The sequence below is a fragment of the Spea bombifrons genome, chromosome 4 (genome assembly GCF_027358695.1).
Source record: "Spea bombifrons isolate aSpeBom1 chromosome 4, aSpeBom1.2.pri, whole genome shotgun sequence".
Taxonomy (NCBI): domain Eukaryota; kingdom Metazoa; phylum Chordata; class Amphibia; order Anura; family Pelobatidae; genus Spea; species Spea bombifrons.
Genome location: NC_071090.1, coordinates 14,319,583 through 14,345,806, shown reverse-complemented (window position 1 = coordinate 14,345,806; position 26,224 = coordinate 14,319,583). Strand labels below are relative to the sequence as shown.

At 41.1% G+C, this 26,224-nt stretch overlaps 1 protein-coding gene across 1 annotated transcript in view; it reads right to left on the bottom strand.

Annotated features, from left to right (window-relative positions):
• The window catches only part of SLC23A1 (solute carrier family 23 member 1), a 129,399-nt gene that overhangs the window by 7,034 nt on the left and 96,141 nt on the right, over window positions 1–26,224 (bottom strand). The window contains exons 11-13 of the mRNA XM_053465375.1: window positions 18,899–19,028; window positions 4,217–4,360; window positions 772–867 (exon numbers count right to left, since the gene is read on the bottom strand). Of these exons, the coding sequence (XP_053321350.1) occupies window positions 772–867; window positions 4,217–4,360; window positions 18,899–19,028 (370 nt within the window). The remainder of the gene's footprint in view (window positions 1–771; window positions 868–4,216; window positions 4,361–18,898; window positions 19,029–26,224) is intronic.

Genomic DNA, 26,224 nt, shown 5'->3' with positions numbered 1-26,224 from the left:
TGATTCACTTTAATGAACCAAACTTCCCATTACTATTTTGCAGTCACACCACACCCAGGCCCCCCTTTAATAGAGGTGCTTAGCTGGGTCATGTTATACAGTGCTATGCGACCCTGCATATCATGGTTCCACCGTGCATGGCAGGACTCTGTCTGCTTTATACCACTTGCAGCCTCTGGCGGTCACTCAAACAGATTTTGAGATCTATGGCTACAATTTGGCGGTGTCAGCTGTTTACCTAATCATCTTGTGTAGCCCTGTCCTTTAGGTAGTTGCAGCTTTTCTCATCCAGAACCTTTGCATTGTGCAAGTTGTAGCCTGAGGGCTACAACTCCAGCCATGTGCATCAGCGCCCTGCCTGTAGGCAACTTGTTATCACCCTTTTTAGGTATATTGCTTTAACATTTATGATATTTAAGTAAAGTATATCACTTTGTGTTACATGTCTGTATTTTCTTATCTATATATATCTCTATATATATATATCTATATATATATATATATGATCAATATACTTTAAAAAATTTAATTGGAAAGAGTTCTTTAGCTGTGATTAAAATAAAATGGTGTAGCTGGCAGGATTAGTTTGGCTGTGATTACACAGTGATTAAGTCCTCTCTCTCAGTGAGGTAGTAACCTAAACACAACCTACAGACAGCGCAGGTGTGCTCTTGTTGTAACAGCCATTAGAAAATTGTAATGTTTAAGTTGATTACATCTTTGTGTTCTGTTTTATCAAAAACAGCATGTAAAATGCAGAAGATACCATACCTGGTAGTGTATTATCCAGAAAAAATGCAATGCAGCCACCAACGAACATTTCTGTAGTTAGGAGTACAGTCAATATCTGATCCACTTCTGATATACCTGAAAATGATAAGAGACACTATTTAATAATAGGAAAAGAAAGGATTTCAGAGGAGGATGAATATATTTCTGCCCAGAGGAAAAGTAAGGCCAAGTGACCACCCCAGCTCCTGTCCATATCCTCCTGTCCTGTGTACACACACATTATATGTCTTTATTTCATAACTTTTACCTGAAGCCCAACTTCATGTGAGCTGCTGAATGGGGCAATAACTCACACTGCCACCCAGGCTAGCCCACCATTGGAAGATTTCCAGATCAACTAGCCCAGTTCTAGCTTCACTTCAACGATATCTGCTGCCAGTGAGATATTCAAATGCATAGAGACCCTAACACAATCATACAGTAGGTATAATGTGAGTTCTAATGTACTCACAAAGTTCACCTAGTCCCTACGCCATGCTGGTGATGTGTAAACTGCAGTAACTAGCCCTACACACATCTACAATTAATGCCTTAAATCAGCCTATTAGTTTAAGGCAGGGGTTCTCAAACTGCGGCCCTCCAGCTGCTGCAGGACTACATCTCCCATAATGCTCCTTCAGCTAAGGGGCTGGCTGAGGAGTATGGGAGATGTAGTCCTGCAGCAGCTGGAGGGACGCAGTTTGAGAACCCCTGGTTTAAGGCAATCAATACATCCATGTTAATATAAGGAAGCTCTCTCCCTATTAAAAGTTTGTCAATTTTTTTTTCTTTAATTTCCCCAAACATTTTAAACAGCCTACAACTGCTGTGTAACCTGGAAAGTATGCAAGGCCCCTACACCTTGCCATTGTAGTTGATTGGTTATATTATTTTAGAAATAATAGCTTTCTCGGGACCCTGGGAATTGTACGCAGGTGCACTGGCACTATTCACTTCTATGCATTCACCCATTCTGAGATGGGCATCTACCAATATTCTTGGGAAATCTTTCCTTTTTTTGTGTAGGCGTCAGTGTCAAAACAATACATTTTGAATAAAATATAATTATCCACATACAAATTGTAGCCTTATTCAAATATGTGTGAAGAAGTTCCCATCAAATTTTGCTGCTTACACCTATAAGTTCAGGGAAACCTGGTGGAGTTAGGCTGCTGTCCCTTCTGTAATCGTAATTGGAAATGGACTGGGCGCATCCAGTGGCACTTTCTCACAACTGTTTTGGATATTTATTGGCCCTTGTATTTAGTTGGGTACTAATCAACTGATGTATTTTTTTCTGGGGTATGAATTTAGGTAAAGTTTGTGCAAAAGTTTGTGCAAAGTTTTTAAATAATTTGCCAAAGTGTGGGTCATAGACTAGCAAGCAATTTGTATTGTTATTAATGCACTTATCTGAACACTGTGAAATATCTATCCATGCACATTAATTTGTGTCCAGTACAACTGCATCAGTTGGATGCCGGGATTGATGCTTTCCTTGGTTAGATGCCAGGAACAGGGCATCTCCTCAAGAAGATCATCCCCCATGAATGTTTACATAAGCTTTATTGTGGTCAATTCTGCAAAATTTACCCCGATTCCAGGTTTGTCAGTAAATGGGGACATTACAGGATATACCCAGACGAGGGTAACCATTCCTCGCTGGCCAGGATCATAGCCTGGGAATTCTGGGATCAGAAGGTTCACTAAGGGTAGATTCTTCATTTGAATAACATGGAAAAATAGCAAAGATAACATTTTAGCCATTTTTAAATGATGCTTTTCCTTTACCCTACATAAACTAATTCTCCTTTACCCCATCCCCCAAACTTACTAACTAATGCTAAAAAATTTTTTTTTAAATGAACCCATACAGTTAAAAAATAGTGACACTGAAACACACTGTAGCAATATTCTCTGTCTCTTCCTTTCAATTAGAGTGAAGAAGAGTGGCAGAAAGCATTGGCAAAGTACATATGATTGGCTCCTTGAGTGATCACATACACAGAAAAAGCCTTAAATGGCTTAAATCTTCCCTAAAAGTTGCAGAGTACATACTATTATGTCATTGGCTTCAAATGACGGCTTGTGGGAATGTTATTGCATTCTCCTTTCTTAAGGGGCTAAAACAGTTACCAATGCAGAGAGGAGCAACTGGAGAAATGAAAGCTGAAGGTTTTTTTCTCACAACATGTCCAGTACACCTGCCGCAGTGGTTTGGGTTTTTTTTTTTTGTTTTCAGAGTTGGTAGAATGAAAAATGATACTCACAAAGACTGAGGTAAATTTCACATTCTAACTTCAAAGGAGTTATGGTGGGGGGATTATTCTAAAAAGGTATTGTGAAAAAGAATGTTTTGAGGTCTCTATATCTTCCAGCTTCTACAACACGTAGCCATTGAAAACTGCTTCTGGTAATTTGCAAGTTGTGCTTCACACTGTACAACAGCTTTTGCATCTGTGCACTTTGCCCTCTCACAGAATGAGTTTGTTGTGTATTGTAAAAAAATGTATACTTCCTTTGTCAGAGAATAGTAGGGCAAAATGTTTATTATTGTGCAAAGTGGGTAGGTGTCTGATCTATTGTGTTATGACCTCCTTGGGCTGGTCGTGGGCGATCAAAAATGTCTTCCAACTGGCCCATGCTCCCCTCTGCCCACAAATGTGGACAGTTACTATGGGCTTTAAGGTAGCCTCTTTTGCGCCTTGTTAAAGATGGTCCTGGTCCCACAATAATAAACACACAAAAGCTATCCCTCAACTATAAGCAGATGAATTATGTATTAAAGATAGTTGTCTTAATAATGCATGAGCAGTACCGGGATTTGTGTAACTCCAAACTGTTGGATTGGACCAATAGCCAACATCCAGAAAAGAATATCTGTTAGACTGCAAAGAATATAGATTTCTGTGTATAAAATCCACTTCTAGAAAAAATGTGCAGTGGTTTGTTCATACAAGACATTAAAAAGCATGCATTGCAATTAAACACAAACAGGCAGACAATATTTCAGGAACTTGGAAGAAGTGTGTTAAGGACCCCCCCCCCAAAAAAAAACATGATCATGATCAGCATGATCAACTGTCTAAATCCCATTAACACTATCAACACTTGCAGTTATAGAGGTCCAGCAAGTATACAAATGTATCCCTAGCTGCACCTCATTCTTGAGTTTTCATTAAATGAGCATAGCCTCCATTGTAGCTGCCTTTCTGGCCCCGGTACAATATGCCATTGATCATAATGCATTAGATGGGTTTGCTCACACATCAAAAGACAATATAACCTATAACTAGATAATGTAAACTAATAATGCAGATGTAAATAATGCATATGAAATCAAATAGTAATGCATATGAAACACTGTTTCATTTATACGAATTGAGCTTTCAGTGTGGAATTTATTAATCAATTTTTTTAAACTTACTTACACATGATACCTTACCTGTGTTAATATAGTTAGGATGTGAATCTAAGAAGTTGGGTAATGTTAAGCCGAAAAATAGAGAGAAACCCAAAACAAATAAATTCCGAGAAGAATTCATATCCACAAACTGAAGGTTTGAAAGGCCAATAGCTGTTATCATTCCTGTAAACAAAATATTTAAACATAAGTGTCAGATCATTAAAAACAATGGCACATTGTAGATTCATTGTTGTCAAGTTCCTTTGGTAAGATGCAGTAAATGGAATGGGATCTATTCACTGAATGCTGGTTTACTTCGTAACTGATATTTGTGGCATACAAATTTGCCAATGATGAATCAACATAACATATCTTTGTTTGAATGGCAAAGAAAGTAAAGCTCTTTCTTAACAATTAGAAATATTTTTTAGCTGAAGCAAATTTGGAAAAATAGGCTGTCTGTGAAATGCACAGATGTTTTTCCCTCTGCTTTTCCATTATTGATACTATGCATTGCTGTTGAAAATGCAAAAGTGATCTTCTCTTGCAGGTTCTACAGTAAAGTACACTAATCTTTTTTAACCCCTTGACTGCTAACGGCGGCATGGTGCCGTTGCTAGCACTATCTTACCTTGATGGAGGTCTGTGTACCCCCATCACCACCTACCCTGGTGATCTGCCCCTCACATTATTAAGTAAAAAAAATAAAAATGTACAAAAAAAAAAAAGTAAAAAAAAAATGATTTGGGGGTCTCTAAAGGCAGATAAATAAAGATCAAAATTGCCTAGAGACCCCAAATTAAATTATCTAAACATAAACTAGTTTAACTTAAAAAAAAAAAAAAAAAAAAAAGTTTAAGTATTCTAGCTAAATGATCACTGTGGTAGCCAATTTTACCACAGTGATCATCTAGCTATGAAAAGTCACATTCCCTTTTAAAAAATGGCCGATACAAAACTTTAACCTCATGATCCCTTTGATCACGGGGTTAAATTTAGCCAATGGTAGAGGAAGGCAATTTTTGAAATCCTGATGAACTGTAAATATTATTAAAATCAGCCATTTAGTCTGTGTGAGTAACCATCTCATCCCTGGCGCTCCTTGCATTTTTACTGCAAAACTTATTTTTGCTGTAAAAGTGATTTTTTTTTCTCCCTTTACCATAATTTCTTTGGGATTGAAGTGGAAAGAATGGTGTGTGCTTTTGTGAGTGAATGTATGGAAAGTATGGTGTGTGCTTCTGCGAGTGAATGGAGATATGAAAGGCGTGTGAATGGTCAGTAATTAGCGTTGAAGCCTTGACTGCTCACGTAAGAAGTTAAATTATGGCACAAAAAGTACACATTTGCAAAAACTACACCCCTTGGCGCGTCAAATGAGGGGCTGCATGTGTTTCTAGTACAAACCTGGAGCGCGCAAGACACAAATGAACATGTCACTATGGTTAGAAAAAACATATTTTCTAGCCAAAGCGACATATTCCATCATTAATTGTGCACTCAACTTTTGTCCTAGAAATACATGTAACCCCTCATTTGAAGCTCCAAGGGGTGTAGTTTCTTGAAACGTGTACTTTATGTACCCTAATTTAATTTCCCAGATGTCTAGACCACTTTAACTTTAGATATGGCAGATTTGAGAATCTTGTTAAAAAATCGTCTTAAAACATTTTGGGGTGATGTCTGCAATTAGACAGCTCTAGACAGCTGGAAAGTTAAATTATGGTACATAAAGTTCATATTTTCAGAAACTACACCCCTTGGTGCATCATATGAGGGGCTGCATGTATTAGTAGCACAAAACTGGCGTGCGCAAGACTTGTCGCTTTTAATTTAATTTTTTATTTATTTTTATAAAGTGTGATATTCACTTATTTGTTGTGCATGTCAAATAAGACCTCATTTGCTGCAGCTGGGGGAGTAGTTTCTAAAAATATATAGCTTTGTTGGCATATTTTAACATCCCGGGCAGCTAGAGCTGTTTAATTGACGGCAGCTATGCATTTAATTTAAAGATGTCTTTTGTGATAGTCTAGTAATTTTAACTTTTAGCAATAAAATATTAGAAAAACACAGTATACTGTTCTCAATTTCTGTTTATTTTAGACCGGTTACCTACTAAAAATATTTAGCAACACAGATTTTGATATTAGAGTTTAGAAAAATAAAATTACAAACTAGTTTTTATTGAGTCAGAAGTGAAAATTTTTTCCCCATTTTTGGCTTTATTTTGCAAACCTAATGAGACATACACTTATAAAAATGGTATATTTGGAATTTGCTGGGTGTGCTGAAAAAACAATATATGGTTTGTATAGTTTATTCCCAAGAAATGTACTTCTAAACACGTTTAAACGAGAATGCACCAAAATGCCAAAAACTATCTTAGCACCCAGGTGGAAAATGGCTTAGCAGCCTTAATGTCTCATTGCAGCAGGAGATTACTGTTTGCAAGCAGGCGCATCTAAATTATAGACTGCTTACAATAAGTTAGAATAATATTGATGCTGTGGTGACATAAGTATTGTGGTCAATGTTTTAGCCAGTTGAACTCTTCCCGTATTACATGTCTTTTGATATGTTAACGAGGGCACACCTACAGTGATTCAATATGCCTGTTGAATGCAAAATCTTAGTTCAGTTTCTCTCTGCCCACCATCCTGCATGGATGGGGTAATCGATGGTGTGCTGGGTTAAGTTGGACCTTTAGGTTGCAGGTTAGTCTTGGAAAGTGTTGCATTGTATGTTGGGCTGTCACTCATTTATTGTATGTTACTGTGTTTTTGTCTCTTATTAAATATCTGTTAAAGTAGATGAACCTTTGTGAGATATATTTTTATATTTGGTTTAAACACCACAGATGCCATTAAAATAAGATGATTTAAACATTTTACAGTTACAGTGCACTTTAAAAGGGACTCTGTCAGGGACTCTGTCGCGTTTATGGAACTTACTGGGAGTTTTAAACATATAAGGTAATTTATTTGTAGTGTTAACAGAAGTGCATGCAAATTCACAGTCTTGTATACAGAAATATAGTAGAGTACTAAAGAGGAATAGGCTTTATTTCACATTATGCAATAAACCAGGTTAATCTACAGATTGCGAGGTTGACATAGAGGATGAAAAGATACCTTTGACTTTTTAAATTACTTAATTAACAGAGATACAAACTTCTGAAATTTACGTGACTCCGCTGGGTTCCTGCTTCCCCTGGGCAGTACAAGACAGTAACGTGCGAGTAACGCAAGGTAAGCAGCATGGCCCCTGCGGAAGTGAGTGAGTTCTGGGCCCCTGGGCCCCCTAATATGGCAGGCCCGGTTGCAGTTGCTACCCCTGCGATCGCGGTTGCTGCATGCTTTTGCCCCCACAAAATTTCTCGGTGAGCCTTCCTGGCCCTGACTGGGCCTATTTTTAGGTAGGGGCCTGGAGCTGCAGCTTCATCAGCCCCTATGTTAATCTGGCCATGCCAACAAGCATTGCACTGCTTTTACTCCAATTAATATGTGCAGATGGGGCTCTTTCAAAAATGTTCTCTTACATCCATATCTTGCTAGTTATTAAAAACAATTAACAGATCATCCGCATAAGCCAAAACTTTAACAGGTTCTATTAGAATTACAGGAATCAAAAAAACATTTAAAACCTTTTGATGTCTACACAATAAAGGTTCAACGGGTAATGCATATACCATCCGGGATGAAGAACATCCTTGTCGGATACCACTCTTAATGGGGGGAAAAAATGAAATTCTTCCATTTATTTTAAATACACTGAACATGTTAGAATAAAGCAACCAGATGCAACTCAATAAAATAACACTGAAGCAAAAATATTTAAAAACATTAAACAAATAAGTGTGATCTATGCTGTCAAAAGCCTTTTTGTCTAAAGAAATCAAGCCAGAATTGAAACCAGAAAATCTCTGAAGCAGATTTGTAATGATGTGCTAGTGAGCTTATAACAACTTTCAATCTATATGGACACAATTTTCAATGTCCAAAACTATATAAAATTCCACTGGAAGGCCATCGATTCCTGGAGTTTTGCCGGAGCTCAATGCATCAAGTGCAGTAGAAAACATCAAATGTTAGAAAGCATTCTAGCCCTCTGATCATCCCCACTTCATGTTTTGGAAGGTCTTCCAGGATACCATGTGTGGAGGTAGCATGCAGACTATGTCAGACACCTTTATAACATATTTATATAAAAAAAGATATATTGCAGTCATAGGTGTAAAAGGAGTTAAAGTGATCTGACGTAACTAAACAACATTTGGCCAGTTGAATTCACATGCTCACAGAAAGGACAGGCGGAGACTTATTTAAATACAAATGTACCCTCCTGAAGCCTATGTCAAAGAGCAACTTTACAACTGTAAATAGCGTATTGCATTGTCTCTGAAAGCAGTAGGGCCTGTTTGTACATAATGTGTGATAAGATCTGTAAAAGAAACTTTTGTTTATTGTAAGACTTTTGATCTTATGTTGTAAACATGGTGTCACTGCCCTTTTAAGAACTGTGTGTCTCCCCCAATACCTTGTTACAATCTTTTCTTGTTGCAGTTACTTACATCTCTGTTACATCCTTGTTACCATACATCTTAATTACCAATGTAACCCTGTGTGTGTTAGCCTTTCATAGGCTTCATCACAGTATTAAACCCTACATTTTCTTATCAAAGAAGCATAATCACAAGAAAATGCTTCTTATCAAAGAAGCATTTTCTTGTGATTATTCGAGCCAGGTGGATTTAAACTATTTACCCCTAGATGAAGGTGTGTCGGCACCTGGAATCCCCTTTTTCCAAATATAACCCATTTCCGACACTATGCATCTCCTGTTCATGGCAAGTGTCCCTTGAGAACACATTAGAATAGGAATTAACAGCAAATGTCTGAATATCAACTCATGGCCATCAGGAGTTTTCAAGCATTGGATCAACTTGTGCTGAGCAAACTTTTGCTAGGCCAAAGAAGTTCTTAGTTGGTGCATCTCACTAAAGCACCCTGTACTTTTGTATCCAACAGATTAACACCACACCGTTTCTTTAAATTAAGCTCTTCCACTAACATATTTCTGCTCCAAAGATTTATAAAGATCTAGAAATTATTTTTAAAATTACTAATCGCTGTCTTCAGACGTTTCACAATAAAATGCAAATTATGCAAAGTATTAACCCCTTCGTGAGAATGGCTGTTTTAACATTTCTGATATGCTCGTGTTTAGCTGTAGTTTTCTATTATTTTGAAAAAATTTGATTGTATCATATCATTTACTATAAAAAAACTATAAAATATGGTGAAAAATTGAGAAAAAAGGACTGACTTTTACTTAAAAAATATTTTACTCATCTAAAAGCTAATGAAAAAACCTGCTAAATAGATTCTACTATTTGTCCTGAGTTTAGAAAAGTTTTTTCTTTTTTTTTTGCTTTTTTCAGCAAGTTATGGGGCAATATGTACTAGTAGCATTTTGCTATTTCAAAACCATTTTTCCCAAATCTGGTGATTTTTCCCTATGTGCTATTTGGGGTATCTTTGAAGCTGGCCAATGCAATTTAACCCATCAAACCATATATTTTTGAAGACTAGACACCCCAGGGTATTTTAATGCTAGTATTTTAACTCTTTCCATGCACTAATTCTACCACCAGTCTGCTTTTTTTCCCCACACACATTTTACTCAGTTCCTGGTATATGTCACACAACATCCCAATATGTGATTAGTAACAAGGTTTGCCTGGGTGTATGGGGGTAAAAGGGTTACATTTGGGGCATGCACATTTTTCAATGTTGAACTTTGACATCTGGTGATCCATTGCCCATTTGGTACATCTTTGAGCCTGGCCAATTCAATGTGTCCAATAAAACCATATAACTAGACACCCCAGGCTATTTAACCCCTTCAGGACCAGCGCTTCCCTTGAAGACCGCAGTTTTATTTAAATATTTTAATTCACGTGCGACCACGTTCTGCTAGGGATCGCTGGGGACACCTAGCAGTCAGAAGCAGCCGGCCCTCGCGATCCCAGCGTCCATAGAGACACTGGATTGCACATCATTGATGGTGTACCTGGTACGTCCCGGTCTGTGGGTGACACCCAACCAGGAAGTACCAGGTATGTCACCGGTACGGAAGGGGTTAAAATGCTGGTATTTTAACTCTTTCCATGCACTAATGACCTTTTGTCAAACTTTGCAGTAGTATTTTTTGTGTCACACAACACCCCGATATGTGTTCAGCACGTGTGCATTTTTCAAAATGGAAATTAGACATGTGGTCATCCTTCCCCCTGTGTTAATTAGGACATTGTTGAACCCGGCCAATTCAATTTACCCCATCAAATCATATATTTTTAAAAAGTAGACACCCCATGGGCATTTAACATGCCAGTACTTTAACTCTTTCCATGCGAGAATTGTTTGAAGATATTTTAGGACTACAAATATTATATATATATATATATATATATATATATATATATATAGCCTTTTTGAAATCAGTGGGAAATTATTTTTACATGTTACCATTTTTTTATTTGCTATTTTTATTTTTGTTAATATTTATTTTACTAATCACATTGTGATTAGAAAGCTGGGCTCCATTGACTTGCATGGTTGAGTGCAGTACCTTTATTTAACCTGCAAGGGGAGCCAGAGTTCTCAGGAGGGTCTGGTTTAAAGGACGCACCACCATCTTGTGAGTGGCAAATCTCGCAGCACGCTGTTCAGTGTCACTGAATGCCTCACTATCAAGGCATTTCAGCGACACCATTGAATTTTAAAACGGGCGTCTGATGCCATACAGTGTATGGAGGACGTTGACATGGCTCCGGATGCTGAATGCCTGGACATCAAGTATTACAGCAACATTGTTTGGGTGCAGAAACCGAACGTAGTTCACTTTCTGCACCCATTTAAACCCATGACGGTCCTGGCACTGGATGTTTGTGCATGACGTACCCATCAATTGTTGTCAAGGGGTTAAAATGCACTTTTACTTTTTATTAAAGGAAAAACAACTTTCAGTGTAATTAAACTGTGATCTGACAAACCATTTGGGATAATTTTGCATTGTGCAAAAAGATTAAAATTATCTTTATATCCATAAAATGGATCTAACATTTACATTTCTCCAAACATCTATCAAATCAAAATGGTTTAAAAGAGAACAAAGTTCCCTAGCAGATTTTGGATGAGGCTGTATATGGTTACGATTTAACTGATCAGTTACCGATACAATTCCAATCACCTCCCAAAAGTAAAACATCAGCAACATTACAATCTTTCATTACCTATGGATGGAGCATAAACATTAATAAAAACACAATTTTTACCCGCTAATGAGGTTGTAACTTCTAATACTGTACCTTTTGATAATTTTGAAGTACAGAAAAAGATTCAGGACTGAAATCTACAGAAAACAAAATAGCAACCCCAGTACTCACATTAATGCCATGAGTTAAAATCCCTTCCCTCTCCATTCTTTTAACCAGTGTCTGATTTTGTACATCATTATAAGTCTTTTGTAAATAAGACGCATGTAGCCTCTTTTATGTACCATATTGGCCTGAATATAGGCTGCACTCCCCCACACTTTAGGTCTTTAAAGTGGGGGTGCTGACTATATTCGAGGTTTAACGCAGTTATCGGCGCCGGGGAGTGTTTTTTTTCTTTTTCATTTATCCCTGCTGTGGCTGTAATTTCACTACTACAGCCAACAGACCCCTGCCTGCACAGCATCCCTTTCTTTCACTGGTGGCTGCTCAAATATTTGGAGAAGGACAGGACCACTGCAGCCAGTGTAGGCAGAAGCACACAGGGTGACAGGAGGGGTGGGACAGGAGCAGAAGGGCAGTAGGGTTATAGATCCTTCCTACTCCATGCTGAGGTTATGGATGAGCAGTAGACTTGTGCATTCGTCTTCGGACGAACATGAAAACGAGCATGAAGAGTGCGTTTTCGTGTTCGTTCCGAAGACATGAAGAAGAGAAGATAGCTTCGGTAAAACCTAGACGAAGACCAGGGCCGGCCGAAGACTTAACGCCGCCTGGGGCGAAGTTTAAAACACCGCCCCCCCCCCGACGCCGGGGGGGGGGGCATTTTAAACTTCGCCGACGCCATACGACCCCTCCCCCGTACTTACCTTTAAACAGTCTCCCTGCTCTGCCACGGTGCCGGCTTGTAATGCTGAGCACCGGAAATTGACGTCACTTCCGGCGCTCTGCATTACAAGCCGGCACCGGGACCGAACAGGGAGACTCGCCGCAGAGGAGAGAGAGAGGGGCGCCGAGCGGGTAAGCGAAAACCACTCGGTGCCCCTCTCTCTCGCTCTCTCCTCCGCTACAAAAAAAAAAAAACGCTTGGGGCGGCAAAGTGCCGCCCCTTCTAAAGTGCCGCCTGGGGCAATTGCCCCAGTCTGCCCCATTATAGGGCCGGCCCTGACGAAGACACATCACACGGAGAATCTTCGTGATCGTCTACTAATCTCCCTGGTCCCTTCCCCATCTAGCCTGCCTTATGTTCGCGTTAGAGATGGGGACTTTGTGGGTTTGCGTTGCACAGCACTAGGGCTGCAACTAACGATTATTTTAATAATCGATTAGTTGGCCGATTATTTTTTCGATTAATCGATTAATCGGATAAAAAAAATGAATGTAAATTTTTCATTTAAAATAATTTACTAAACAAATGATGTTAAATACAAACAGTAGAATAAAAAAACTTTGATAATACATTTCTTGTCTTTATTTCCCAACCAACCCCCCAATATATGCACATTTGAGCCCAGGCTTGCTACGCTGCCTCCCAGACATGCCATGCTGCCCCCCCCACATATGCCACGCTGCCTACCACAGCACTCCACGCTGCCTCCCACATATACCACACCACGCTGCCTCCCACATCTGCCACTCCACGCTGCCTCCCACATATGCCACTCCACGTTGCCCCCCACATCTGCCACGCCACGCTGCCTCCCACATCTGCCACTCCACTCTACCCCCCACATGCCACTGTGCCTGATACGCCTTATACCCCCTGAAACACCACTCCATCCTCCCCAGACATGCCACCCTGCCCTCCCCACATCTGCCACGCCATGCTGCCTCCCACATCTGCCACTCCACAATGCCTCCCACATATGCCACGCTGCCTCCCACATCTGCCACTCCACGCTGCCTCCCTCATCTGCCACTGTGCCTGATACGCCTTATATCCCCTGATACCCCACTCCATCCTCCCCAGACATGCCACCCTGCCTCCCAGACATGCCACTTCTCTACCCCCAGATATGCCACTCTACCCCCAGATATGCCTTATACACCCTGATACACCACTCCGTCCTCCCCAGACATGCCACACTGCCCTCCCCACATATGCCTTATATACTGTATATGCCTTATACCCCCAGATATGTCACTTCACTGCCCCCAGGATTTAGATTCCCCTAAATTAACCCTAAACTCCCCATTAACCATAACTGCCCCTAAATTAACCCTTAACACCCCCTTAACCACAGCATCCCCTAAATTAACCCTAAAGACCCCATCAACCACAGCATCCCCTAAATTAACCCTAAACACACCATTAACCACAACTGCCTCAAATTAACACCAAACACCCCATTAACCACAGCTGCTCCTAAATTAACCCTAAACACCCTATTAACATAACTGCCCCTAAATTAACCCTAAACACCCAATTAACCATAACTGCCCCTAAATTAACCCTAAACACCCCACTAACCATAACTGCCCCTAAATTAACCCCCACCTCCCCTAACTTTCAGTAGCCCAAATATATATATATATATTACATACATATATATATATATATATATATATATATATATATATACATACACACATACACATTATATATATATATATATATATATATATGTATGTATGTATGTATGTATGTATGTATGTGTACATATACTTACAGTTAGATGAGTGTCACAGCCATGTGGTTCTGGCCTGGAGAAGGAAGGGGCGGGGCCAGTTGTCACAGTGATTACAGGGAGGGGGAGTAAGTAGGAGCTGCTGCTGTGAGACGGTGAGTCAGACTAAACGGATTATATAATGAGGGGGATTTTTCAGAGCGTTTGCTCTGAAAAAACCCTCATTTTATAATCGATAATAATCGATTCAACTAATCGATAATGAAATTCGTTGCCAACGAATTTCATTATCGATTATTATCGATTTTATCGATTAGTTGTTGCAGCCCTACACAGCACATATCCTAAACCTGGTAGTAAGGGCAGCTATTGCAACTGACGGGCAGCGTAGGAAAGCCCTCCCCGCACGAAAAATGCTCGGTGCGGCGGCAGGCTAAAACAGCTTAGGAAGGGATCAGAATCGCATCCTAAGCATAAACGGTGTTGCTGACATGCCTCGACATCAAGGCATGCAGCAACACAACCCCCGACCCCGATAGACTTGTGATTGCTTTGGAAAGCAACCACAAGTGCCATCATGCAAATGACGTTTTCCGGCCAATAGGCTCACTCGCACGGCCCCTTACCACTAGTTGCTATCCAGAAAAAAAATAAAAAATAAAACAACCTGGGACCCTGCTGCAACAGTTAAAAGTCTGTGCCAGTGACCAACAAAGTCACTGGTACGGACATTTTACTGAGACAGCGGGGAGACCACTGGTCTCCTGTCAGGAACTGGGTCCATACAGACGACTGTAAAGACCCAGAGCGCCCAAAGATGGAGTTCAGGAGGTATTGAGCAGTAGTGGAGTTGGACAGGGCCTGATGCAGGGCATCTGCACTCTCCCTGGTGGGCATATAGGGTTGAGCAGCCACATACCAGCACCCTGACATAGCAGCGGATGATGTCCAGAACAAAGCAGAACTAAACTTGGCTGGATGCGGTAATCCGAACAAAACTTGGATCTGACAAAACTTGGAGATATCCTGCAGGCACCCTGGAGCAGGCATGAGAATCGTGGCACTAGAATCATGTCAGGGTGCTGCAGGCTGGGAGTATGGAAGCTAAGCAGAATATATAATGGAAACATAGCAAGCAAGGAGGACAGAGCAAGGAACATAACCAGACAAGACATACATGATACAGGGCACAACAAAGGACAGGGAACAGGGCAAGGAACATAGGGGAAGGAGTGAGGAGCCGGAATCCTCGGACGCTTCTCTTTTAAGCAAGGATAGGACATCTTAACTGGGACATGGGGAGAGGAGAGAGGAACTGAAATTCTCAGATGATTCAGGGAAGAAGGGCAAAGGTACATAAGACACAAACAAGAATACAGGAACTAGCCTAGGACTATAAGATAACAATTGGAGAATCCTTCACATCACATGGCCATAGTATGCTTAGCCCACCACTACACCAAAGTACTCCGATGACGGTGGGTCCTAACGCTTAAGCCTGCTTACTGAATTAATAATAAACTAAACATTGAATCCAAACACAGAACCAAGAAGGACATACCTTTAGACTGTAGACTGAGGGTGGGACACACCTTATAAAGGAAACAGGAGCTGATGCAAAGAGCAGAACTAGAATCCAGGAATCAGAGGTACAGAACACAGCATACGGAAATCCAGGAATGGATCAAGCTAAACATGGGAACAGAGGCAAGGCAGGGACATTTTTTTTTTGCCGAAGGCGAGCGCGAAGACGAAGAGCCCCCTGGTGCCCAAGTCTAGTACATACTGCCACGTATGCACAGCGCATGCACAAGCTGGATTGATCTTAAACCATGCATGTTTACATACACTGTCTACATGGGCAATAATTTAGCTCAATATATGGCACACATGGTGTATGAATGTACAGTAACAGCACTTGAAACATTTGTGTGGCGTTACTGTTCAAACCATGGACTGGCCACACACTATTTCAACCAATTTAAGTGTCTGTGATCCTTATAGTATAGTTGACATGAATGACTGATCATGGTGATAATGATTGAATGTACACATTTCATTTTATTGAATTATATTATCTCTTAAAATAAATCGACAAAACATTTGAAATTATGTACAAAACAACAAAACATGCAAGTAGGTACTTGCTAACCACAGTAGAAAGGAAGAAGTGGTGCTCAAATGTGGAGCCTAAATATGAGGGGATGGGACAAAGAGATGAAGGGTTTACAGTGGGAGTTTACAGAGGGAGGGATTGGTCAAAAACAGAAAAAGGTGTGGCCTAGACAGGAAGGGATAGGTAAATTAAAATTAGGGGGCGTGTGAGCTTAGTCAGACCTAAGGCAGCGCAAAATATAAATACACCACTGTTTATACCAGGCTTTAGTCTTCCTCATAATGAGAGGTGGATGCAAAATTTGATGTGCAAATTCATTCTATTTAAACCAGAGCAAGTGCAAAACTGGTAAGTTTGGAGTTAATTGCGAGGAATGAGTTGAAAGACAGCAAAGAGGGCAAAGTATAAATTGTACACTTGCACTTTTTTTATCTAAATTGATTTTGGAATATCATGCTGTTAATGCCACATGTATGCACTCCTGGAGAAAATGCCCCAAGGGACAGGGCCAGATTAATGTAGGGGCTGATGGAGCTGCAGCTCCAGGCCTCTACCTTAAATAGAGGCCGATACCGATTTTCCAGTTCTAACTCCTGTTGGACCAGCTTGTCCAATTCGGATATCCATTGCTCCTGGGGTTGCTGTCCCAGGAATGACATCCGTAGTTCCCGCTGGTCTCTAATCTTTTGTTCGGAGCTTGGAAGACACTGACCCCCACGTATAACAGCCTCCTGGAGGGCCCTCTGCCATAGTGACCTTTGAACCAGTTGCCTCAAATTCTGGCTGACTCCTGGCATCCCCTTTGCTCAGGTTGGTATTTGCGGGATAGAGGACAATTTGATTGTTTTCGACATCCACACATTTTGTATGAAGGTCCACCTCTCTCCTGTTCATCATCCTCCACTCTGGGAGCTCCCTAGAGCTGAGCGGACCTTGCCGGCTTCCGTCTGGGAGAGGTGGGAGAAGGGGACAAGATAATAATGCACCATGGGGTAGAGGGGTCTGATATTAAATGAAAACAATGGTGGTCACTCCCTGGTTGCAGATCCTGGATGTTTGCTGGAGATAATCCCCTCACAGAAGTCCTTATAAACCCACGGCCAATAGTCAATAGGGAGGAGGCTGGCAGTCAGCCCTCTCCAGTGGTCCCAGTGATGGAGGGTTCCGTCACACAGGTGTGGCAGAGCCTGTCCTGGTGTGTGTGTTTGGGTGTTGGCGTGGGAGAGCCTGTCCTGGTGTGTGTTTCGGCGTTGGTGTGGCAGAGCCTGTCCTGGTATGTGTATTTGGTCATCTGTTTCCTTTCCTTTACTTACTGTAGGAATGAATTGAACGATTTCATTTTTACTTATCCAGAGAAAAAACACCCTCCTTGATGTGTAGTCACTTCAGTGGAAAAAACTTTCTAGGCCCAGAGATCAATGAGTGGACAAGTAAAGGTATTGTGTGATTTACTCTATTTCAATTTGCATATTTTATTAAAAATGCTTGCCTTGCTCACCTTGCTGTGTGCTTTTTTATTTGTATTGCTATACAATTATAATGATTAGTGTAAAACAAAACAATATTTTTAACACAATTATTAGAAAAAATAGACAATGAGAGGGATCCCAGCCCAGGACACAGACAGGTCAGTTATAGGAATACAGAAGACATACAGAAGAACAGCTAGGGAGTGGGAGACCTTGTGAAACCCTGTTGCCTGCCAAGCTGATGATTGACTTTATAGTGTCAAGATGAGTTTTTTAATACGTAAATGTGATGGAGTGTGTGTCGGAACTGTCCAACACTGGAGCCCCTGGAGAGGACTCAAAGCAAGCCTACTACCCACAGATTACGGACCCTGTCTCCCTGCCCTGGCGAGTGGGACTGTTGTCCTCGTCTGGGACCCGAACTCTCCAGTCTCTAAGTGCACCCCAGTACTGGTTAGTGGGACAGGTGCCTCTGCCAGCCCCCTGCATCCACAACTCTAGGAGCGACGCAGCTGCGCCCCCCGACTGTACTGGTTGCAGACCCGGTTGGGGTCTGGCCCCAGTTCAGTCTTCTTTTTAAAAGGGGAGATATGTGACAGAATGACCTGTCATACAGGGTCCCAAGGTAGTCCGAGATGGCTCCAGCCTGGCTGCCAAACAGACAGGAACTCCATTGTGTAAACTAATCCCATTAACAGGATTGCTGCCAGGGGGAGATTCAGTAGCTAAAGGGGATTAAAGGTTGGGTTGTCTACATGTACCTGTTTATCAATGTTGATTTATGTTAATGAAGTTCTGTGGCTATATGAGTCTATGTTTTACAAGAATAAACTGTTCATTCCTAATGTGCTCAATTTAAGGTAGTTGTGTGTCTACTTATTGGGTAGACATAGCAGGGTGCCAAGGTGTGCATGCTGGCTGGTGCTGGAAGTTATTCCGGGGACAACAAGAGGATACATCTGGGTGATCTCTGGGAGTAACTACAGCTCTCTTGGTGAACCCGTTACAGTAAATATCCTCACATAAGTTTATTTAGTATTTAGACTTATAAAATATAGAAAAAGAAACACTTTTAAGCCATATTGGTGTAGAAGAGTTTTGAAAAATAATGAAAACTGGGTGGACATAAAATGCTGCTTTGTGTAGTAGGAAAACATAAATTATGGATAGCCAAATATACAAATTTAAAACATCCATTGAAAATTAAGCCTACTAAGGCTCTTAACTCACCAAACAATGTGCAAAACATTCCACCAAGAATAGGATCAGGAATAGAGGCAAACAAAGCAGTAAATTTTCCTATTGTTCCCAATATAAACATGATTCCAGCTCCATATTGTACAACTCTTCTGCTGCCAACCTGAAAAACAACAGTGGAACAGTTAAATATACTCCTTTCTTATCTTATTTGCTTAATGACCATAGAACATACTGTTACATCCTAATGATTGTGTGCCAGGCGACCACCTAGATGTAATATTACATTATATGGTCTTTGCATTGGCAGGGAGATAACCCTGTCATTACTGGCTGCTGGCTGATATTTTGACTGTAACGGCATTTGGTGCAAGCGTTGGTTACACTTAAATGACAGTGAATTCTTGAACTTCCAGGAACACAGCGGTGTCATGTCACACAATATATTGTGACTCCCAAGGTAAAAGCAAGGCTGCTCCCCAGTGTGAGCAACTTGAAAGAGGGCTCTGGGAAAGGTAAATGGGATAAGGGAGTTGCATTTACTGTGTTTTCCCACGTTTTTAGATATTTTTCATACTAAATGATAGTTAATATATATAATATTTTCGAAAGAAATCCCTACTTGTCCTGACCCACCCCAATATACATGTGACCCCTGTAGGGATTTCAGTGATTACTGCTGTGTCACTCATCCGCAGTTCTTGTGGAATGAGCAGAAGATGGCAAACTGTATAGCACATTGCTGAGGTGATAAAAGGGGCCATTGGGACTAGTTTTGGGAGAGGAGTTCAGAGTTGGGTGCCAGAGTAGTGATGGGAAGTTAGGATCAGTAAAGTGAGTCGATTCATTTCGAGTCGTTCATTGAAATGAATCGATTCATGATCCGATTCATCGGTTCACTCAATGTCACTCACAGCAGTTACTACTTCCCAGTCCCTCCCTGCAGTCACACCGAAGATTGCCCCACCCCTTTCCTTATAGCCTTGACACTGCTTAGCAACTCATCTAACAGTAAGTATAAAATTAATATTTGGGCTGCTGAAAGTTGGGGTCTTTAGGGTTAATTGAGGGGCAGTTATGGTTGATGTGGTCTTAGGGTTAATTTAGGGGCGGTATGGTTGATGGGGTCTTCAGGGTTAATTTAGGGTCAGTTATGTTTAATGAGGTCTTTAGGGTTAATTTTAGTTTCAGTGTGCTGTATACTGATAACTCAGAGCTGCTTCGATCAGTTCTTTGAATCAATGAACTGATGAATCAGAGCTACTCTGAGTCTGTGAATCTATGAGTCATGGTTCCTGGGCTGGGCCCCCCTCAACTGAAATTTGGATTTTTTTAAAATGGATTTTGGTAGATATTTGTTAGATCCGGTTAGATCAACTGTTTTTTTTGTTAGATCTACCACGCAGGAGGCGGTATTCACAATCCTATTTTGTGTGCGGGGGATGGGTATACATACGGGCTGGCCCCCCCTCAACTGAAATTTGGATTTTTGTTTATGGATTTTGGTAGATATTCGTTAGATCCGGTCAGATCAACTGTTTTTTTTCGTTAGATCTATCACGCAGGAGGCAGTATTCACAATCCTATTTTGTATGCAGGAGGATGGAAATATATACGGGCTGGCCCCTCCAACTGAAATTTGGATTTTTTTTCTAAACTCTATAATCAAAACCTGTGTTGCTAAATATTTGTAGTAGGTAACCGGTCTAAAATAAAGGAGAAAATGTTTAAAATTGCCAGTAGAAGATACACTCACATTTAGTTCGTGCACCAAAAGTGCTTGAAGAGTGTCAATAAAAAGTCCGGTTTTGAAATGTAGAATAGTCCAAGAAATATCCTTCTAAACGCGTTTCGCCGACTTGGCTTCTTCAGTAGAAGTATAATCGATGAAATAAGTGATCTTGTCTCGTTATTGTGTTTTTTATATAGGTACTTCCGCATATGCGTCATCTCACGTCGTCCGTTTTCGTCATCGCGCCGTCCATTTTCATTTGTTCCTGTTGTTCCGTCTTGTGTGCGTCATCACGCACTGTCGCGGGTCGTCTTCGTCATCCGTTTTCCCTTCTATTGCCGTGTGTCTTCCGTCCTCCATATCAATAAAGATTTGAAGAACATGGGCGGTTCGATGCGTACTTTGTTTGTGTTGCCGAGTTCCGTGCATCAGTGGAAATCCTTGGTGGGCGGCTCAATTTTAACTTGAGATGATGCGATCCTCCCGAAGGTGGAGTTAAAAGGACATACGGTTAGGGTTAATTAGACAGGTAAGTGAAGACGCTTTTGGCATCCATATCAACGGAATTAGACGAAAAGAAGACGGAGAGAAAACGCAAAGAGAGAGACACATCCACCAAAGGGACACCGGACATTATATATGTATATATGTGTACTTATATGTGAAATTATTCCTTAAAGTGGTAGAGGTGTAAATGAAAGGATAAAATAAAATTAATAAATAGCGGTATTGAGAATATCTTATTTATTCAAAGAAGCGATTGGATTTTATATAGATGAATGTGTCTCTTTTTCACTAAGTTAATATATATATAGATGTTTATTTATACAGTATATGTTTATTTCAGTGGAAATGAATAAAATGACATGTTAAAGTTATAGTGCGTGTGGTAGAATGTGATGAATACCACAGAAGATAAAGTCTCTATGTATTCAAATGTGAATGAAATAAAGTGAAAAGGAAAAGACGTTTGGTGTCTGGAGTGTGTGAAGTGTTATGAATGAGCCTACTGCGTGTTAATATGAAAAGTAAATATAGTGATGAATTAAGTGATGTACATAGAGTGGAATAGTAATATAAATGTTATAAGAGTATAGGTATATTCTGTCTCTTTAATAGACAACTATATAAATATCTAAGGATATGAAAAAAATTATATAAATATCGAGGGATTTGAATCTAAAGATCCATAAAGGAAATCTCTCCACCAGTAAAAACATAAAAAATATGTAATGTGTATTGAAATGGGTTTTTGCAAAGTTAATATATTGAATTTTATATGTTAAAAATAATATTTATTATGTATAAAAAATTTAATCAATTAATATCATGGAATTATATTAATTAATATGTTTAAGATATGTTTAAGAGGGCAGCTGTGGCTCCACAATACACAGTTCCATCACATTCCACTTTCAGTAGGAACATTGTCCCCTCATTGTATCGGTCCTGTGTTTCAGCAGTGAAAGAGGAGCTTTCCAAGGCTGCTGGTCAGTCTGTTCATTTCACAACAGATTTGTGGAGTGCACCTAGTGGGCAGCATGCCTTTCTTTTTTTTGACAGCACACTGGTGGCAGCCCCGTGTGCCCAAGGAAGCTGCTGCAACAGGCTACCGATCATTCATGCAGAAGTGATGGATGAAAAGCACACTTCCCAAAATATTCTGCATGCAATGAGGAAAATGTTTAGCCTTTGGGTGGGAGCAGAGGCGGGCACCAATGTTGAAGTTGGTTTTGTGGTAACTGACGGAGGTGCCAATATGGTGAAAGCGCTGCGAGATGGTCATATTGTTGGTGTGCGCTGTGCAGCCCACATCATCCATCTTGTAGTGAAGGCAGCAATGTCAGAAGGAACTAACGTAGAAGCAGTAGTTCTGTCACGCTGCAGAATGATCGCTGGGCACTTACACCATAGTGTTAAGGCTAGCCAACTATTGAGGGATGAGCAAGAGAGGGCAGGTCTTCCCATACACTGCCTATGACAGGATGTCAGTACGTGGTGGAACACCACTTTAGAGATGCTGGAGAGGATTTTGGAGCAGCAGAGGGCAATCCATAATCTTGCCTCAAAGCATAATATTGGGATTACATCTCCATTTAATAGGGAGGATTGGACAGTGATCAGTCTGTGATGCCACAGAAAATGTAAACTGAAACACTGCCAGTCTGGCCCAGGTAATCCCAGTGTTCTCCCATCTAGGCAGAAACCGTGAGGCTGTTCAAGGTGGCTGTCACGGAGCTGGCTAGTCCGACCGACTACCTCCGCTATCTTGTGCTCCCTTAGCCTGGGACAACACACTTTCCCCGGTTCCCCAGTCACTAGCCGAGACCCAGTGTAGGGTAAAACCAAACGAAGACTGATTTATTTCACACACACAGGGCTGGATATATCCAGCAAAACACATATTTACACAAAACAAGATATTGGGACACAAACCGCCCCCTTAATCTGCCTCCCAGAGACAACAGGGGCAGTAACGGGATTAACAATACAATAGGTGGGGGGAAGACTTAAACTGAAAGAATGGTGGTCACTCCCTGGTGGCAGATCCTGGCTGTCTGCTGGAGATAATCCCCTCAGCCAGTGATGAGATGATACTGCTGGGGGTAGCCACAGAAGTCTCTACAAACCCAGGGCCCATAGTCAATAGGGAGGAGGCTGGCAGTCAGGCTTCTCCAGTGGCCCCAGTGATGGAGGCTTCCGTCACAGTGGCACTCTACATCCTGACGTAGCAGCCATAGTCAGGAAGCTGAAGGAACTGCTAAAAGCACGCCTTTGCAAGCGCATGGAAGAAAGTCCAAAAATGATGCTAGCGTTCCTTTGCGATCCAAGGATTAAGGGAAAGCTAGCAATGAAATTCAATGTTCTCAGTAGCTACCAGGAGCAATTGGTTCAAAAGGTACATGACTGGCAGCGTAAAATGGGAATGCTGTCCGAGGAGGGAGAGGTGCAGGAGGAGGAAGAGATAATGTTGTCTGCTACTCCTAGCAGCAGCATCAGTAGCAGTGCCACAAGCAGCACAACACAGCGGAGCAGCTGCGCTTTGGGAAGAGCCACTTGGGAGTATAGTAGCACCATCTGACAGAGCTAGCAGCAGAAAGGAGAGTAGTGCTGCTAAAATGGTCAAACTTTACCTCTGTGAAGTTCCTTCTGTGCCTAATGTTGATCCTCTTAGCTACTGGGATGAAAAGAAGAGTGTGTGGCCTGCACTCTCATGGGTTGCGCAGGAGCTACTATGATGTCCGCCAACCACTGTTCAAAGTGAGCGCCTGTTTTCTATGACTGGAAACATACTGAGTCCACAGCTCTCACGCATGGCACCTCATCTGATGGAGCAGATTACCTTTCTTAAATTCAATCTGCCCAAGTTGGGACACCCAGCTCTTAGCTTGGAAAGTTAATTTTCCCTAATGGTCAAGGTAGTTTCTCCCCCTGGTTGCGCTTGTTTGCAGTGTGGCAACGCCTGCTACCTCCGCCGGTGTAGCCAACTTATGCTAGGACCTAGTGTTTGAGCTCTGGAATTCTGCTCCCAAATGTCAAGGACTGACAGTGTTTGGATGCTTTGCCCCGGGGATAAACAGGTGAGCGGGTCGTTAATTGCCCGCTCATTCACCTTTTTCTGTTTCCAATGCCCCAAATTTTTCGGGACAGTCCTGCTTTTTTCCAGTCCTGTCCCATCAAATTTAGCTAAACTAGGTATGCAAATGCAGGTAGGTAACTAGGTAGGAAGCACTATAAACATTAAATAAATATAATAAAGTAAATAATAAATATAACTTTAAAAATATAACAAAATTAATTAACCCCCTTATTTTTTTTTTTTTAACACCCATTAAAATTAAATTATTATTTAAACATAATACATCTTTAATCAAACCACTGTACTGCTACTACTCTTAAACATAACCATACATTAACCCTAAACTATTTTTAGTTCTTGTCCCACATTTTTCCATCCGCATACCTGCCAACAGACCCAACTTTAGGCAAATGTTAGGCATGTATTTAAAAGTGGTCTAAAATCGAATTAAAAATGTAAAATCCCTATTCTTTTATTAAACATCTATGGATATGTGTGTATGATAAATAAATAAATAAGCCCCGTTTCTCCCAGGCCAAGTTCCTCAGAACATTTGTCTAAGTCTCAGACAACTGCTCAGGAGCAACTTGGCCCTCAGTTTAGGGCAATGTGTATTGTGTACACCTCGGATTGCACCATGAATGTATGTGTGTGCGACTGTATTGGAAACCGTGAGAAAACGAAGATAAAACGAGGACGAAGAATGTCCTTGAATATTCGCCCGAAGAGAAGACAGGACCGGGCGAATATTCGCGGAATGCGAAGATTTTCTTTTCTCCGAACACGAAGACGGAGACCCCGCCGGCGCCCAAGTCTAGTTTTTCCCTAGTGGCAACTAAAATAAATGGATGTGACATTCTCAGAGCAAGGTTCAAACTAATAAACTTTTTCCCTTGTGTGGTTAAGCTGCTAGTTTGCTCTTAATGTTTTGATTTGCTGTGTTAATGTTCCTGACTTCTCCAATCCTGATCTGGCCTGATTCCTGATAATTCATAGATATCCTGTCCTGAACCTGTCGTGTCTGACTTAACTCTACTCTGTCTGGGCTGCTGTATATTTTAAGGGGCAAGGATCATAAGCAAATCCAACAGCCTCTCGAGCTCAAGAGCTCAACCTAAGAGGGAACCAATTGGAGGGTGAAAGGAGTTAATTTCTTTTCCCGACAGTCCAGCTGTCTTGCATTGAGGGATACGTCTCCCTGGAAAACATGGGATAGCCCTCTGGGATTGGGGGTTCAAACCCTATTTTTATGATGTTTTTTTTTAATTCATAACTCCCGTTTTCCATATTTGATGTATCCACACAAATTACATAATTTTCTTCAGGATAAGTTGGAGCTTCTTGGCTGAAACATGCATTTACAATTACTTTACAAATTTTATTAAACCCTCCATAATTCAACCAACATAACTGATATCACTATTAGACTTGTACACAGTGTTTCCCTGCCATTCAGCTTGGATGAAATTTGGGGGCTTTTTTTTTTCTCTCTTATTTCAAACACCATTCGGGGGGCTCTCCAAAAGAAGGAGGTCCCTGACGTCCTCTGGACTCACCTTTCATTATACAGTCATGGCCAAAAGTTTTGAGAATAACACAAATATAAGTTTTCACAAAGTCTGCTACCCCAGTTTAGATGATGGCAATTTGCATATACTCTGGAATGTTATGAAGAGTGATCAGATGTATTGCAATCAATTGCAAAGTCGCTCTTTGCCATGAAAATTAACATAATCCCCAAAACACATTTCCTCTGCATTTCAGCCCTGCCCCCAAAAGGACCAGCTGACATAATTTCAGTGATTCTCTAGATAAAGCAGGCTGGAGATCACTCTGTTATGCTGAGCTAGAATAACAGACTGGAAGCTTTAAAAGGAGGGTGGGGCTTGAAATCAGTGGCGTTGGCAGGGGGGGGCAGAGGGGGCCATGGCCCCCCCTACATCATGCTGTGCCCCCCCCGTATGCCCCCCAGTTGAAACGCCATTTTTTTTTTGTAATAGACACGGCCGGGGGGCAGGGGTGCGTACCTGGCGGGGGGCGGGGGGGG